This window comes from Mesocricetus auratus, unplaced genomic scaffold (genome assembly GCF_017639785.1).
Source record: "Mesocricetus auratus isolate SY011 unplaced genomic scaffold, BCM_Maur_2.0 Super-Scaffold_100691, whole genome shotgun sequence".
NCBI lineage: Eukaryota > Metazoa > Chordata > Mammalia > Rodentia > Cricetidae > Mesocricetus > Mesocricetus auratus.
Genome location: NW_024429267.1, coordinates 5,528,408 through 5,543,588, shown reverse-complemented (window position 1 = coordinate 5,543,588; position 15,181 = coordinate 5,528,408). Strand labels below are relative to the sequence as shown.

The window sequence follows — 15,181 nt, the reverse complement described above, 5'->3', positions numbered from 1 at the left end:
CTCCTCAGTGCCTTGCTGATGTTGTTCATAGCTCCATCCCTCTGGTTTTGCTCAGGCTAACCCATGAGATAGGTAGACTTGGGCTGGATGGACTGTAGGGTATCTGGAGCCTCTGCAGGGAGGATTGGGACATCTGGGATGAAGTTCCCAGTTTCTCCAGTGGCTCATAAAGCCAGTCTGGACTTCTATGTGGCTTCCTTGAGGCAACAATATATAGTAAGAATGGACCTGGGGATCTAGCTTAGTTGGTAGAATACTTTCCTAATAACACAAGACCCTGGGTTTGATCCCCAACATCACATACATTAAGCATAGTGGTCACTCTGGTGGTGGAGGCAGAAGGATAAAAAGTTCAAGGTCTAAAAAGTAAAAAAAAAATTAAAAATATAAAAAACAAAATAAAAAAGTTCAAGGCCATTCTTAGCTGCACCCCAAATTTGAGGATAGCCTAGGCTGTTTATTCAGAGGGGTGTCTTGCTGCATTGCCCAGGCTAGCCCTTAACTCCTGGTCTCAAGTGATCCTCTCCACTCAGCCCCTTGAGTATTCGAGGAAAACTAGAGTCATATGCCATACCTGCTTTTTTTTTCTAAAGTATTTTTTAATTGGGTTAGTTTCTCACTGATGCACTTTTTGGAATATATATATATATACATATATACATATATATACACACATATATATTATATCAACATAAATTTCAAGTGGCTGTTTATTTCCCTCTAAATACTTTAGCATGATTACTATTAACTAGAGTTTACATACACTAAAAGTCACAGACCTAACATTTAGACTCACTGAGATCTGACAGCTATCAAGCTGTAGACCAGTGTTCTGCTGATTCCTAGGGTGCAGCAGTGGATGGTGAGCACTGTAAAACAGTACTCCAGGGGGCCGGAGAGATGGCTCCATGGTTTTAGTATATTAGAAGTACCTCGACTGAAAGCATTTATACATTGAAGCTGACAGACATTTTAGCACAACAAGAGTACCTTATAGTATCCGCTGGTTGTTATGTTGTTGAGGCTGTGAGGACCTTTTGGTTACCTGTACTGAGGAAGCACAAGTGTTTGGTGGTCTTTGTACCTGTGGATCCATGGCCTTGGCTGGCATTTCTGTAACAATAGCTAAAGAGGAGGTAAAGTGGTTGATCTCGGTGTCCTTTGAAGCTTAAGAGAGTAAGGTCCTGTTACAGTAGCTGTATATGAGGAGTGAGTTTTAGGTGAGGTAAAAGGCTTGAGATGGGATAAGTGAATCCAGTGGGGAAGGCCCTCAAGTTTAGCAGCTGTTGGGGTAACCAGAATTACCTTGAAGGGGCCCTGCCATTTAGGGGACAGGGACGAAGGGCGTTGGTCAGGGGGGGAGAGAAGGACCTGATCCCCGATATTAATTGGGGATGTACAGGAGTTGGCACATGGTTGAGGTAGAGAATGATTAGTAAAGTCCCATAGGAGGGAACGGAGATGATAGAGTAAGGGTGTAAGCAGGTGGTCAGGGAGAGGTGAGGGTCCAGGCGAGAGACCAGGTGTAAGAGCTGGCCGCCCATACATCAGCTCAAAGGGTGAGATGAAAAGGGGTCGTTTGGGAAGGGCTCTGAGCCTGAGAAGAGCCAAAGGCAAGAGTTTTACCCAGTCGAGGTGAAGTTCCTGTGACATTTTAACGAGAACATTTTTTAAAGAACGGTTAGTGCGCTCCACTTTTCCTGAGGATTGAGGATGATAAGGAATATGAAAATGCCAGGGAATGTTAAGAGCTTTAGATAGGGTTTGGGAGATCTGGAAAGTGAACTCGGGACCATTGTCTGACTGAAGAGAGGCTGGAATCCCAAACCGGGGGATAATTTCCCTGAGAAGGATGTCCGAGACTGTTTGGGCCCTTTTGTTAGTGGTAGGAAATGCTTCTACCCATCCTGAGAAAGTATCAACTAGTACCAAGAGATACTTAACTCGCCTGACTACAGGCATGTGAGTAAAGTCAACTTGCCAGTCAGCCCCTGGAAGAAAGCCTCTAGCCTGGTGGGTGGGAAAAGGGGGGTTACGATACCTGGAGTTAGGGTTTGACATCTGACAAGTTTTACAGGAGGTAGTGATAGTTTTTAAGAAATCTAAGTCCCCAGGAGTGGGTTGGAGGTGAGTTTTGACAAAATGAGACAGAGCCTGACTGTTGGGGTGAAAGAGCTGGTGTAGATAGGACAGGATTTGTCGAGTGTCAGGAGGTGACTGTGAGGACGTGGGTTGTAGTGTATGAACTCCCTGTGGTGGGTGAGTTAGATCTGGGCCTCGGAGGGCTACAGCCCTAGCTGTTTCATCAGCCCGGTTGTTGCCCCTAGAGATAATGGAGTTGTCAGTCTGATGGGACCGGCAGTGAATAATCCCTATAGCTTTGGGAAGGTGGGAGGCCTTTAGTAAGGCCATAATATAACCTGAGTTAGTTATAGATCCTCCTTTAGTGGTAAATAATCCACGTTCTTTCCAGATAGCAGCATGGGACAGGAGGATATGAAAAGCATACTTAGAGTCAGTGTAAACATTTAGAGAATGCCCCTGTGCCAGCTGGAAGGCACGGGTGAGGGCCACTAATTCAGCCTGTTGGTTAGTGGTGTGAGAGGGGAGTGCCTGTGCCTCCACCACCCTGGTATCTGACACTATACTGTAGCCTGCTCTGCGGGTCTCTCCATATAGGAAGGAGCTGCCATCTGTATACCAGGTATAGGTGGCCTGAGGTAGTGTGCCTTCCCGTATGTGTGAAGGGTGGGGCAGTAGTTCCTCCAAAGTTTCAATACAGGAATGAGATGTAGAGTAGTTAGGCTGAGGTAGAAGGTTTGAGATATTGAGGGGTGAGCAGGATTGGAAATTAAGTGTGGCGTCTTCTACCAGTGCCACCTGAAGAGAAAGGACTCGAGAAGGGGGTAGAGTTTGTAAGCCTCTGTAAGTTAGGAGGTGAGACAGGTTGTGGTGGGAAAAGACTGTGATAGGTGACCCAAAGGTTAGCTTCTTTGACTCACGAATGAGGAGCTCGGCAGCTGCTAAAGCGCGTATGCAGGGTGCCCACCCTTGGGCCGTCAGGTCTAGTTTCTTTGACAGATACGCTACGGGTGCAAAAGAAGGTCCTAATTGGTGGCCTAGAACTCCCAAGACCCAAGCTCATGACTAAACCTGTAACTTCAGATCCAGAAGGATCTGATGCCCTCTTCTGGCCTTTGAGGGAAGGAAGGGTGGTGCAGAGCACACTCACTCACTCACTCACTCACTCACTCACTCACTCACTCACTCATTCACTCACTCACTCACTCACTCATTCACTCACTCACTCACTTATTCACTCACTCATTCACTCACTCATTCACTCACTCACTCACTCATTCACTCACTCACTCACTCACTTATTCACTCACTCACTCACTCACTTATTCACTCACTCACTCACTTATTCACTCACTCACTCACTTATTCACTCACTCACTCACTTATTCACTCACTCACTCACTCACTCACTCATTCACTCACTCACTCACTCACTTATTCACTCACTCATTCACTCACTCATTCACTCACTCACTCACTCATTCACTCACTCACTCACTCATTCACTCACTCACTCACTTATTCACTCACTCACTCACTCACTTATTCACTCACTCACTTATTCACTCACTCACTCACTTATTCACTCACTCACTCACTCACTCACTTATTCACTCACTCACTCACTTATTCACTCACTCACTCACTCATTCACTCACTCACTCACTCATTCACTCACTCACTCACTCACTTATTCACTCACTCACTCACTCACTCACTCACTTATTCACTCACTCACTCACTTATTCACTCACTCACTCACTTATTCACTCACTCACTCACTCACTTATTCACTCACTCACTCATTCACTCACTCACTCACTTATTCACTCACTCACTCACTTATTCACTCACTCATTCACTCACTCACTCACTTATTCACTCACTCATTCACTCACTCATTCACTCACTCATTCACTCACTCACTCACTTATTCACTCACTCACTCACTCACTTATTCACTCACTCACTCACTCATTCACTCACTCACTCACTCATTCACTCACTCACTCACTCACTTATTCACTCACTCACTCACTTATTCACTCACTCACTCACTCACTTATTCACTCACTCACTCACTTATTCACTCACTCATTCACTCACTCACTCACTCATTCACTCACTCACTCACTCACTCACTCATTCACTCACTCACTCACTCATTCACTCACTCACTCACTCACTTATTCACTCACTCACTCACTTATTCACTCACTCACTCACTTATTCACTCACTCACTCACTTATTCACTCACTCACTCACTCACTCACTTATTCACTCACTCACTCACTTATTCACTCACTCACTTTCACTCACTCACTCACTCACTTATTCACTCACTCACTCACTCACTTATTCACTCACTCACTCACTCACTTATTCACTCACTCACTCACTTATTCACTCACTCACTCACTTATTCACTCACTCACTTTCACTCACTCACTCACTCACTCACTTATTCACTCACTCACTCACTCACTTATTCACTCACTCACTCACTCACTCACTCACTTATTCACTCACTCACTCACTCACACATTTCTTTTTTCTTTTTTCTTTCTTTCTCTTTCTTTCTTTTTTTCCCCCGAGACACAGTTTTTCTGTATTGCTTTGGAGGCTGTCCTGGAACTCCCTCTGTAGACCAGGCTGGCCTTGAACTCATAGAGATCCGCCTGCCTCTGCCTCCTCAGTGCTGGGATTAAAGGCGTGAGCCACCAACGCCTGGCTACACACACGTTTCTTATAAAAATCTTTGGTTTATGTGTATGAATGTTTTGCCTGCATGAACGTATGTGTACCACACATGTGCCTGTTGGGTCCCTTGGGGTTATACATGGCTATGAACCACCATGTGGGTGCTGGGAACCTGGGTCCTCTACAAGAGCAGCAAGTGCTCTTAACTGCTGAGTCATCTCTCCATCTCTGGAAACATTTTTTAAAAATACAAACAGAGTCTAGAGAGATGACTTCGTGGTTAAGAGCACTGACTGCTTGCTCTTCCAGAGGACCTGAGTTTAATTCCCAGCACCCACACGGCAGCTCACAGTTGTCTGTAACTTCAGGATCCAACACCCTCGCACAGAAATGCATGCATGCAAAACACTGGAGAGATGGCTCATAGGTTAAGAGCACTGGCTGCTCTTCCAGGGGTCCTGAGTTCAATTCCTAGCAACCACATGGTGGTTCACAACCTTCTGTAATGAGATCTGGTGCCCTCTTCTGGCCTGCAGGCATACATGCAGACAGAACCTTGTATATATAATAAATAAATAAATCTTAAAAAAAAAAGTGGAAGGGTCAATGAAGTCAGAGAGTCCTTCATTAAAAAAAACACCAATGCACACAAATAAAAATAAATAAATCATTTAAAAATGTTACTCATTAATTATAATAAACAAACAAATAAAAAGACAAACAGTGCTCCAGGGACTCCAACCTTAATGCAGACAGGGCTGGGAGTTCTGGGTCATTAGTCCTTTGCAAGTCTCCTTCATTTAAATAGCACTCAAGAGACCTCTTCCTACCTCCACCTCCCTCTCAAAGGCCTCTCCTCAGACCCAGAATTGCACAACTGGCCTTTGTTCTCCCTGGGAGGTCAGGACTTACTGGCCTTACCCTGATCACTCAGTTGCTCATTTTTTATACGTGTGTGTGTGTGTGTGTGTGTGTGTGTGTGTAGTGTGAGTTTATTCGAATCACATGCATTTAAGCATTTAAGTACCATAAGAGGTCAGAGGACATCAGATCCCCTGGAGCTGGAGTTAATAAGGATGTGTGAGCCGTTTGATGTTGGTGCTGGGAATTGGACCCGGGCCTTCTGGAACAAAATCCTGCTTTTAACTACCGAGCCATCTCTCCAACCCTGTTTGGCTTCTTCATTTGCAGCTGTACGAAGGAGGTTGACACCCAGAACTCTCACACATTTCTCTGTGGGATGTTCTTGGGACTGAAAGTGCTGTGTGACCTTACAGTTTGCAATCACTTTTCTGTTTATAAAACGTTTCCTGGCTGGGCATGGTGATGCAAACCTTTAATCCCAACACTCAGGAGGCAGAGGCAGGAGGATCTGTGTGAGTTTGAGTCCAGCCTGGTCTACATAGTGAGTTCTCGAGTTCCAGGCCAGTAAAGGCATATAATATTTTTCTTGTTCTCTGACTTGCAATGAGGCAGTCTGTGTGTAAATGCAGACTCAGAGATGAAGGCAACTGGTCTCAAACCAGAGCTGATGAGCATGGAGCCAGGCTTTTGGCTTCTGGCCTCCTGACTGCTGGCTGCCTTGCTGGGTCATGCATGGGCTCTGTTCATCATTGACAGCATTGCTGTCTTGGGAGCTATGTGCTGGGAGACAGGTATATGAGGAGGGCCCCCTTGGGCTTGTTTCCAGGATGGCCTGACCTTGCTGCACTGTGCCGCTCAGAAAGGCCACATGCCTGTGCTGGCCTTCGTCATGGAAGACCTGGAGGATGTGGCCTTGGACCATGCAGACAAGGTAAGACCCTGGCAAAGCTATTCAACTCTCCCACTGGCTGGGACTTCACTGTTAGTTGGGGCACTACTGGATGTGTCCTATTGGCTCAGGCTCTAGTAGGGATACTGCCCACCTGGAGTGCATTCTTTGATCAGCTAGGAAAACCGTATTCTACCTTGAGTGTCCCTGGAGGGGACATGACAGGTACATGATGGACAGAATGAAAACAGAACATGGATGACTCTCCCTTCCATCAAGGACTAGATAGGTTAGAAAAAGAAGCCTGCTTCCTGCTTCCTGGAGAAACAGCAGGTAGGGAGGGAGAGTAACTGGAAAGGGGTAGAAAAGCATCCTTGGAAATTTAAAGGCGGGAAAGAGCTCTGAGTGCGTGATTTCTGGCCAACTGGACTCATGAGAGGGGAAGTCAAAGGGGCTGGGGGTCCCCATGGAGATCTGTCTCAAACCTGAGGACTTCAGCTTCATGGCAGCAGGGAGCCCCTGAAGGACTGCAGGAGGAGGAGGATCTCCTCCCACAGAGGTGCAGCTGCTCAGAACCCGGGGCTGGGTGGCAGGGAGAATGGGGTAGGAGAGACTGCTGTAAGTGCAGAGGGGTGATGAAAGCCCTGGCCAGCGGGCAGGGAGGTGTGCACGCGCACAGCATGAGGAGGCTCACTGTCATCTCTCTCTGTCGTCTCTCACTGTCGTCTCTCCCTGTCTGTCTCTCTCTGTGTCTCACTGTCTGTCTCTGTCTCTCACTGTCTGTCTTTGTCTCTCACTGTCTCTCTCTGCCTGTCTTGTCTCTGTCTCTCACTCTCTCTCTCACTGTCTCTCTCTGTCTCTCACTGTCTGTCTCTGTCTCTCACTGTCTGTCTCTGTCTCTCACTGTCTCTCTCTGTCTCTCACTGTCTCTCACTCTCTTGCTGTCTGTCACTGTCTCTCTCTGTCTCTGTCTCTCTCTGTCTCTCCCTGTTTGTCTCTCACTCACTGTGTCTCCCTGTCTGTCTCTCACTGTCTGTCTCTGTCTGTCTCTGTGTCTCTCACTGTCTCTCACTGTCTGTCTCTGTCTGTCTCGTCTGTCTCTGTCTCTCACTGTCTCTCACTGTCTGGTCAGCTGGGAAGAACAGCGTTTCACAGAGCTGCCGAGCATGGACAGTTGGATGCTCTGGACTTCCTCGTGGGCTCTGGCTGTGACCACAGTGTCAAAGACAAGGTATTGTGACAGAGAGACACAATACAACCCCTGACCTGGCTGCAGCACTCCCTGCACCTTCTCGGTCCTGGCACCTCCTAGAGCCTATTTTTTATTTTTCCCTTTTCAGATTTTGTTTTGTTTTTTGAGTCAGAGTTTCTCTGTGTAGCTTTGGAGCCTGTCCTGGAACTCACAGAGATCCTCCTGTCTCTGCCTCCTGAGTGCTGGGATTAAAGGTGTGCACCACGTCTTTTCCAGTATTTTTTTATGTGTTTGCATGTTTTTCCTGAATATATGTATACCATATGCAGGCTTGGTGACTTCAGAGGTAAAAAAAAAAAGGTGTCAGATGGTTGTGAGCCACCATGTGGGTGCTGGGAATTGAACCCAGGTCCTCTGGAAGAGCAAGTGCTCTTAACCACTGAGCCATCTCTCCGGTCTCCTCCAGCCTACCTCTGACTGGAGTTTTCTGCTGGGGGGAAGGTCCCTAAAGGCCAGAATATGTCATGTGTCTAATGTTCTTCTAGTGGGCACGTTAGTGCATGTGGGCCAGCTGGTGGGTATGAGTGTCCCAAGATGAAATCTCTTCTTTCTCCCCCGCCCTTTTTTTCTTTAAGACAGTCTTACATAGTCCAGGCTGACTTCAAGCTCAGTATGTATCACAAAATGATCTGGGGCTTGTTCCCCTGCCCCCATCTCCCAAGCACTGGTTTTATAGGTAGCACGTCCATGCCTGGTTTTTCATAGTCCTGGCGATTGAATCAAGGGCTTTGTGCATGCTGGGCAATCATTCTACCAACTGAGCTACAACCCCAGACCTGACTTTATTTTTAAAGTAACGCCACTCGCCTTGAATCATAAGGAGCAGGACTTGGGCCTTGAGGATGCCCTGGTTGTGGCTTTTGGTAGTGACAGGCATGAAGCTGGTCAGACTTGTTCTGTAACCCTGGGCATGTTACTCTGGGTCTTAACTTAATGTAAAATGGGGGGGGGGACTCTAGTGGCAGTTCTGTGACATACTGAAACTTGGGGACTCTGTCATCTGTGAGCCCTTCAAGCAGTCTTCTTCCTGCAGGAGGGGAACACGGCCCTGCACCTGGCTGCCAGCCAGGGCCATGTGGCTGTGCTACAGAGACTTGTGGACATTGGACTAGACCTGGAAGAGCGGAACACAGTATGTCAGCAGCTGCGGACACAGACCGTGAGATGCTGGCTGGTGCTCGGTCTTTGAGGAGCCCCCAGCCTGTGCTGCAACGTACTTTGTCTTGGTAGAGACCTGGGGCAGGCATGTTCTCACACTGACACCCACCAGGAGGAAGAGAGCAGCAGCCCCAGGGACCTGGCTGAGCAGAGTTGTCAAAACATAAGAAGTACAGCAGGCACGGTGGCGCACCCTGTAATCCCAGCACTTGGGAGGCAGAGGCAGGCAGGTCTCTGAATTTGAGGCCAGCTTGGTCTATAGAGCAAGGTCTAAGACAGCCAAGGCTTAACCTGTCTCAAAACACACATGTATATAACGCGCGCGCACGCGCGCACACACACACACACACACACACGCACACGCACATACACACACACACACAATGAACAAACCGTGAGAAGTTGCCACTGTCCGGATGGCCAGGGGTGGCTTCCTGACATAGGAGGGACTAGATGATGAGGGTGAGATGGGTTAAAGGTCAAGGAGAACATGGAGAGAGGTGTTGATGAGGTCAGCATGGCGTGTGTATTCCACACAGTGCAGGCTCAGAAGCCACAGGTAAGCAAGCCCTTTGTCCGCACTAGTAGGCGAGAACGCGAGGGGTCAGAGAAGAGGTGTGTGCCCTTAACTCCGGGTCTGGCTCCGGCTTCCCCAGTCTCCATTCCTTTCCCCGTGTGTTTCAGGAGGGTCTGACGGCTTTGCACGCAGCTGCCAAAGGGACCCACACGGACTGTGTGAGGCTTCTTCTCAGTGCCGGGAGCAACGTCAATGCCCTCACCCAGGTAGCCAGCCCTCCTGAGATCGGAGGCTTCCCTAGCTACTGAGTCATAATATGTCAGTCAGACTCCTAAATGTTCTGTGAATAGAGGCTTTCAGGCAGTCGGCCTGGGTTCTGCTCTTGGCTTCTCCATGGCTTAGCTATGTTGCCTAGGGCGAGTCACCGTAGTGAAGGCCACAGTGGGCTCTTTCCCAGCCACGTGGCCTGGGCGAATCACCAGTGAGACTTGAGACTGCCATGAGACTTGAGTGGAATATGAATCTTGGTGCCTGTCACATGAGGGATCCTTGGAATAGAGCCCTGATGCCTGTTTCTCTCCAGAAAAAGCTGAGCTGCCTCCACTATGCAGCCCTTGGTGGCTCTGAGGATGTGTCCCAGGCACTCATCGAGGCAGGCGGGTGCACAGACTTGGCTGACAAGGTAAGTATTGGGCCTGGACTGAAGGGATCCACACTGCATTCTCCTATAATTGTGTTAATTAAGCACAAAAAGGAGAGTTGGACACTTCCTGTCCCATGTGGCTGGGGTGGGACAGGAACTAAAGGAATAGTGGCATTTCATTTCTGATGGTTTGTCAGGAGCAGGGTTGAAACCAAGCTTGACAGAACTCTAAGCTGAACTACCTGCACCTGGCAATCTTTAATTTCTGCAGATTCAGTCACTCACCACTTAGTTATATTCTCTGTCTCTCTGGTGTGTGTGTGTGTGTGTGAGAGAGAGAGAGAGAGAGAGAGAGAGAGAGAGAGAGAGAGAGAGAGAGAGAGAGAGAGAGAGAGAGAGAGAGAGAGAGAGAGAGAGACTATGTGAGTTCCAGGACAGTTAAGACTCCAAAGAAGAAAAAAAAACCTGTGTGTGCGTGTGTGTGTGTGTGTGTGTGTGTGTGTGTGTGTGAGAGAGAGAGAGAGAGAGAGAGAGAGAGAGAGAGAACCTAGCCTTGAGCACTGGTACTACCGTACATATACCCACTAACCTGGCATGAAGATCACCATCCTTCTGATGAATCAGTTTTAGGTCTCCAGTTCCAAGCATTGTGGCTATGCCTGCCTCAGTCACCTATATTGTTTGAGAGACTACAATGCCCAAATTAATCCCACCCCACCTCCAATCTGTAGTCCTGGGAGGGACTTACTGACTGATCTCCATGTCTCTCCACAGCAGGGCACTGCTCCTATACACCTTGCTGTGAGGCACAACTTCCCTGGCCTGGTCCAGCTCCTCATAGATGCCCACAGTGATCTGGATGTCACCGACATTGTAAGTGACTGTAGAAACCACTCAGACTCAGGGGTCCCTAGTATGGCCTGGAGTTGAGAAATTAATTCCCCTTTTTAGCTTTCCAAGGTTGCTGGCTTAAACCTGTGTGTGTGTATGTGTGTGTGTGTGTGTGTGTACACATAAGTGTCTGTGTGAGTATATGTCAACTGTGTGTATATGCTATGTGTATACAGGTGTCCTGGGATGCCAGGGGAGCATTAGATCTCCTGGAGCTGGGGCTACAGGCAGCTGTGTGCTATCCCATGTGGGTGCTGGGAATTCAACTAAGATCTTCTGCAAGAACAGTGCTTGCTCTTAACCACCCAGCCATCTCTCCAGCCTACATTTATTTTATTGTCTTCTTTTGAGACAGGGTCTTTGTGTAGTCCTGGCTGTCCTGGAACCCACCTTGTAGATCAGGATGGCCTTGAACTCACAGAGATCCGCCTGCCTCCGCCTCTTGGGTGCTGGGATTAAAGGTGTGCGCCACCACACATGGCTTTCTGCATGCTTTACCTTCCCCCATCTTCTCTCCAGAGGCAGCAGACTCCCCTCCACCTGGCTGCCGAGCATGCCTGGCAGGATGTAGCAGAGATGCTTCTCGTAGCTGGAGTCGACTTAAGTCTGAGAGATAAGGTACCTCTGCTCTAAGCAGCCCCTCCTTCAAGCTTTCACTTGAAGACACAGAGCCTCGGAGTGCTTAGAACCTCCTGTGTGACTCAAAAATCCGCCTCCAGGACACCCTCTGTCCTCTGCTGCCCCTCAGCTGTGTCCCAGCCGTCTGCTTTCTGTTTTACCCCCTCCTCCTGTTAGTTCTATAAGGCATACGGTAGGTGGCAGGGGTAGCAGGAGCAGCCAGCCTCACACTGCCTAACACCTCCCTGCACATTCAGCAGACTTTGGGGTAGCCTCACGGTGGCTCCTTCTTTGGATGGCTGAAGGCCTCAAGGGAGCTGAAGGTGTGGGGTGAGGTCAGGGATCACAGGCTTGGAGAAGTGGGCACTTGCATGTCACTCAGCAAGGTCAGCCAGAAAGGTGAAGGTCAGAATGGGAGGAACTCACTGCATGTAACGAGCAGCCTCCCATCCCACTGCAGACCCCTGCCGTGACTGGCTGTGTGGCCCCTGCCGTGACTGGCTGTGTGGGAGGCTGGAGCAAAGAGCCTGGTGCCTGGGGATTGGTAGGCAGATGTGGCAGATGTGACATCTCCATGCTCTGATTTCTTTATCTGAGAAATGAGCGTGGGGACATCATGTCAAAGGTGAGGTTGAAGAGTAACTGGAGGCTGCTTGATAAGCTCCAGGCCACTGGTTCTCAACCTGCGCGTGACCCCACAGAGGGTACCACATCAGATATATACTTTACAATGTATAATAGTAGCAAAATTACAGTTACAAAGTAGCAATGTGTGCTTGGGGGTCACCACAACATGTAGAACTGTATTAAAGGGTCAAGGCATTAGGAAGGTTGAGAACCACTGCTCTAGGCTTGTATATGTGTATGTGCTTGTGTGAGTGTGTGTGCTTGCGTGTTTGGGTACCCATGGAGGCCAGATCTTCGGTAATCAGGAGGGGTGCCAGACTCCCTGGAGCTGGAGTTGCAGGTATTTGTGAACCACCTGGTGGGTGCTGGGATCCAAACTGGTCCTCATGGTAGAGTGGCCGTTTCTCCAGCCCAGCTGTAGGTAGGCAAGGGTTAGTCCGGATGAAACCAGAGACGACTGATGGAATAACAGTAAGTCTAGAGGCGCCCCGCGCCACCCTATAGGAACTCCAGGTCCCTCTGCCTCTTCTTTGCAGCAAGGAAAAACAGCTCTGGCAGTGGCTGCCCGCAGCAACCATGTCAGCCTGGTGGATATGATCATAAAAGCTGATCGTTTCTACAGATGGGAGAAGGTACCACCTCCACTCGTCTCTCCATTCGGAAAGCCTTGGCCGTGCATGGAGCTGGCTTTAAGTCCTACCCTCAACCAATTCTGGGGACTTTGTCTCTAAGTGGGTGGTCATCTCTGCCCTGGGTACCACTCAGATTGTGAGGCTGTGGAGATGGGAAAGCACCCACGCATACAGAAGCAAGGCAGACTCAATTCTGTGCTGGTGAGATCCTGGCCTAGGAATGAATTGGTTTGACTGTGTAAACTTCATGGATGGAAACTGAGAGGTCTCTTGCCAGAGGCTTTTGAAGGAGGTGGCATAGTGACTATGGTGATGGGTTGGAAGTCAGGGAGGTAATTTCTAGATGGAGGAACAGTGTGGTGTCCCGTGGTCAAGGCAAGGCACAGACAGGGTGATGGATATGAAGCCACAGGCCCATGCTGATTCAGGTTCCTAGGCTCTACCACCTGTGTCTAAGATCACAAGGCAGGCCCCAGATGGCTCCTGCACTTTTGGGATCTGCCCCACAGGACCACCTTTCATGTAGGGACACAGCGGCCCTGCTAGGAAGAACCTGACCTTTAAGCAAGACCATCGGCAGGAAACGCAGCTGCTCCGCTCGGTACTTTGGCAACTGGCCTCCCGGTATCTGAGGCCGAATGAGTGGAAGAAACTGGCATATTCCTGGGAGTTCACGGAGGCTCACGTCTGTGCCATTGAGCAGCAGTGGACAGGTACCGCCTTACCCTGCCCTACGCCAGGGCAGCCAGTGGGTGGGGGTATGTGAGATGAGTTCTGAGTTAGTTCCGTGCTGCTGGGGATGGAAGCATCCAAAGCACTCCTCCTGGCTTCTCCCACAGCCTATGCATCCCTATTCTACCCCCTCTGTGACCTTGAGTTTTGCAGAATCAGCTGGAACTCATACCCACCGTTTATACACCCTGCTAACAACATTCCTCGTGGAAAAAAAGAGAGGCCCCTGTTGTCACTTTACCTATCATAGGTTTAGACATCTAGACCTGGTACAAAGGCATGAAAAAGAAACAAATAAAGAATACCATGTTGGAGCAGTGACTCAGTGGATAAGAACACTCAGCGTGCAAATGTGAGGACCTGAGTTCAGATCCATGGCACTCACGAAAAGCTGGGCATGGCTCTGCGTACCTTTAACCTCAGTGCTGGGATGTGCAGATAAAGGATTAGGGCTGTCAGTCAGCCAGCCTAGCCCCAACACAGTACGCTTCAGCTTCAGTGAGACCCTGTCTCCAGGGAGTGGGGGGAAGGGTGATAGAGCAGGACACTCCATGCCCCCCTTTGGCCTCCACATGCATGGCACAGATGCACACACACTCATATTCATCACACACCCATGTACCATAAACACACACGCGCACACACATACACACACGCACACACACAAACACATGCATACACACACTCATATTCATCACACACCCATGTACCATAAACACACACGCGCACACACATACACACACGCACACACACAAACACATGCATACACACACTCATATTCATCACACACCCATGTACCATAAACACACACGCGCACACACATACACACACGCACACACACAAACACATGCATACACACACTCATATTCATCACACACCCATGTACCATATACACACGTGCACGCACACACACGCATACACACATACACACACACACGCACACACAAACACACATGTATACACAGAGAGGCAGGGGAGGGGGGACATAAATACTGGAAAAGGAAAAGAGCAAATTCTTTATTTCAAATGATATAATTCCTATATATGAGGAAGTCCAGACGAATCAAATGAAAACCAGAACTGATAACTGAATGAAATAGTTAAATACAGAATAAAATATACAAACACTATGTATTGTCAATAGATGGGCCAAAAGTAGATAGAAACTTTAGAGATTTCGTTTTTTGTGAGTGAAACAAATACTTTAAAAAAATCTTTTAAAAAATTTTATTATATATTTAAATTAGAAGCAAGCTTGCTTCACATGTCAGTCCTAGCTCCCTCTTCCTCCCCTCCATGCCCGCTCCCCGCCACGAGCCCCCTCAGTCCCCCTCCATGGGGGATCTCTAGAGTCTGTCATTTCATTCCGGGGAGGCCTAGGCCCTCCCCCAGGTGTCCAGGCTGAGAGAGCCTCCCACATGGTGGAATGAGCACCCAAAGTCCATTTATATGCTAGGGATAAATACTGATCTACTTCTCAAAGCCCCATTGATTGCCTAGGCCTCCTCACTGACACCATATTCAGGGGGTCTAGATCAGTCCCATGCTGGCCTCAGCCATCAGTCTGGGGTCCAA

General features: G+C 48.7%; 1 protein-coding gene across 1 annotated transcript in view; it reads left to right on the top strand.

Moving 5' to 3' along the window:
* The window catches only part of Ankdd1a (ankyrin repeat and death domain containing 1A), a 28,060-nt gene that overhangs the window by 9,383 nt on the left and 3,496 nt on the right, over positions 1 to 15,181 (top strand). Inside the window, 10 exon segments of the mRNA XM_040739965.1 lie at positions 6,474 to 6,578; positions 7,669 to 7,767; positions 8,822 to 8,920; positions 9,631 to 9,729; positions 10,047 to 10,145; positions 10,881 to 10,979; positions 11,517 to 11,615; positions 12,779 to 12,874; positions 13,384 to 13,402; positions 13,405 to 13,587. Coding sequence (XP_040595899.1) covers positions 6,474 to 6,578; positions 7,669 to 7,767; positions 8,822 to 8,920; positions 9,631 to 9,729; positions 10,047 to 10,145; positions 10,881 to 10,979; positions 11,517 to 11,615; positions 12,779 to 12,874; positions 13,384 to 13,402; positions 13,405 to 13,587 — 997 coding nt within the window.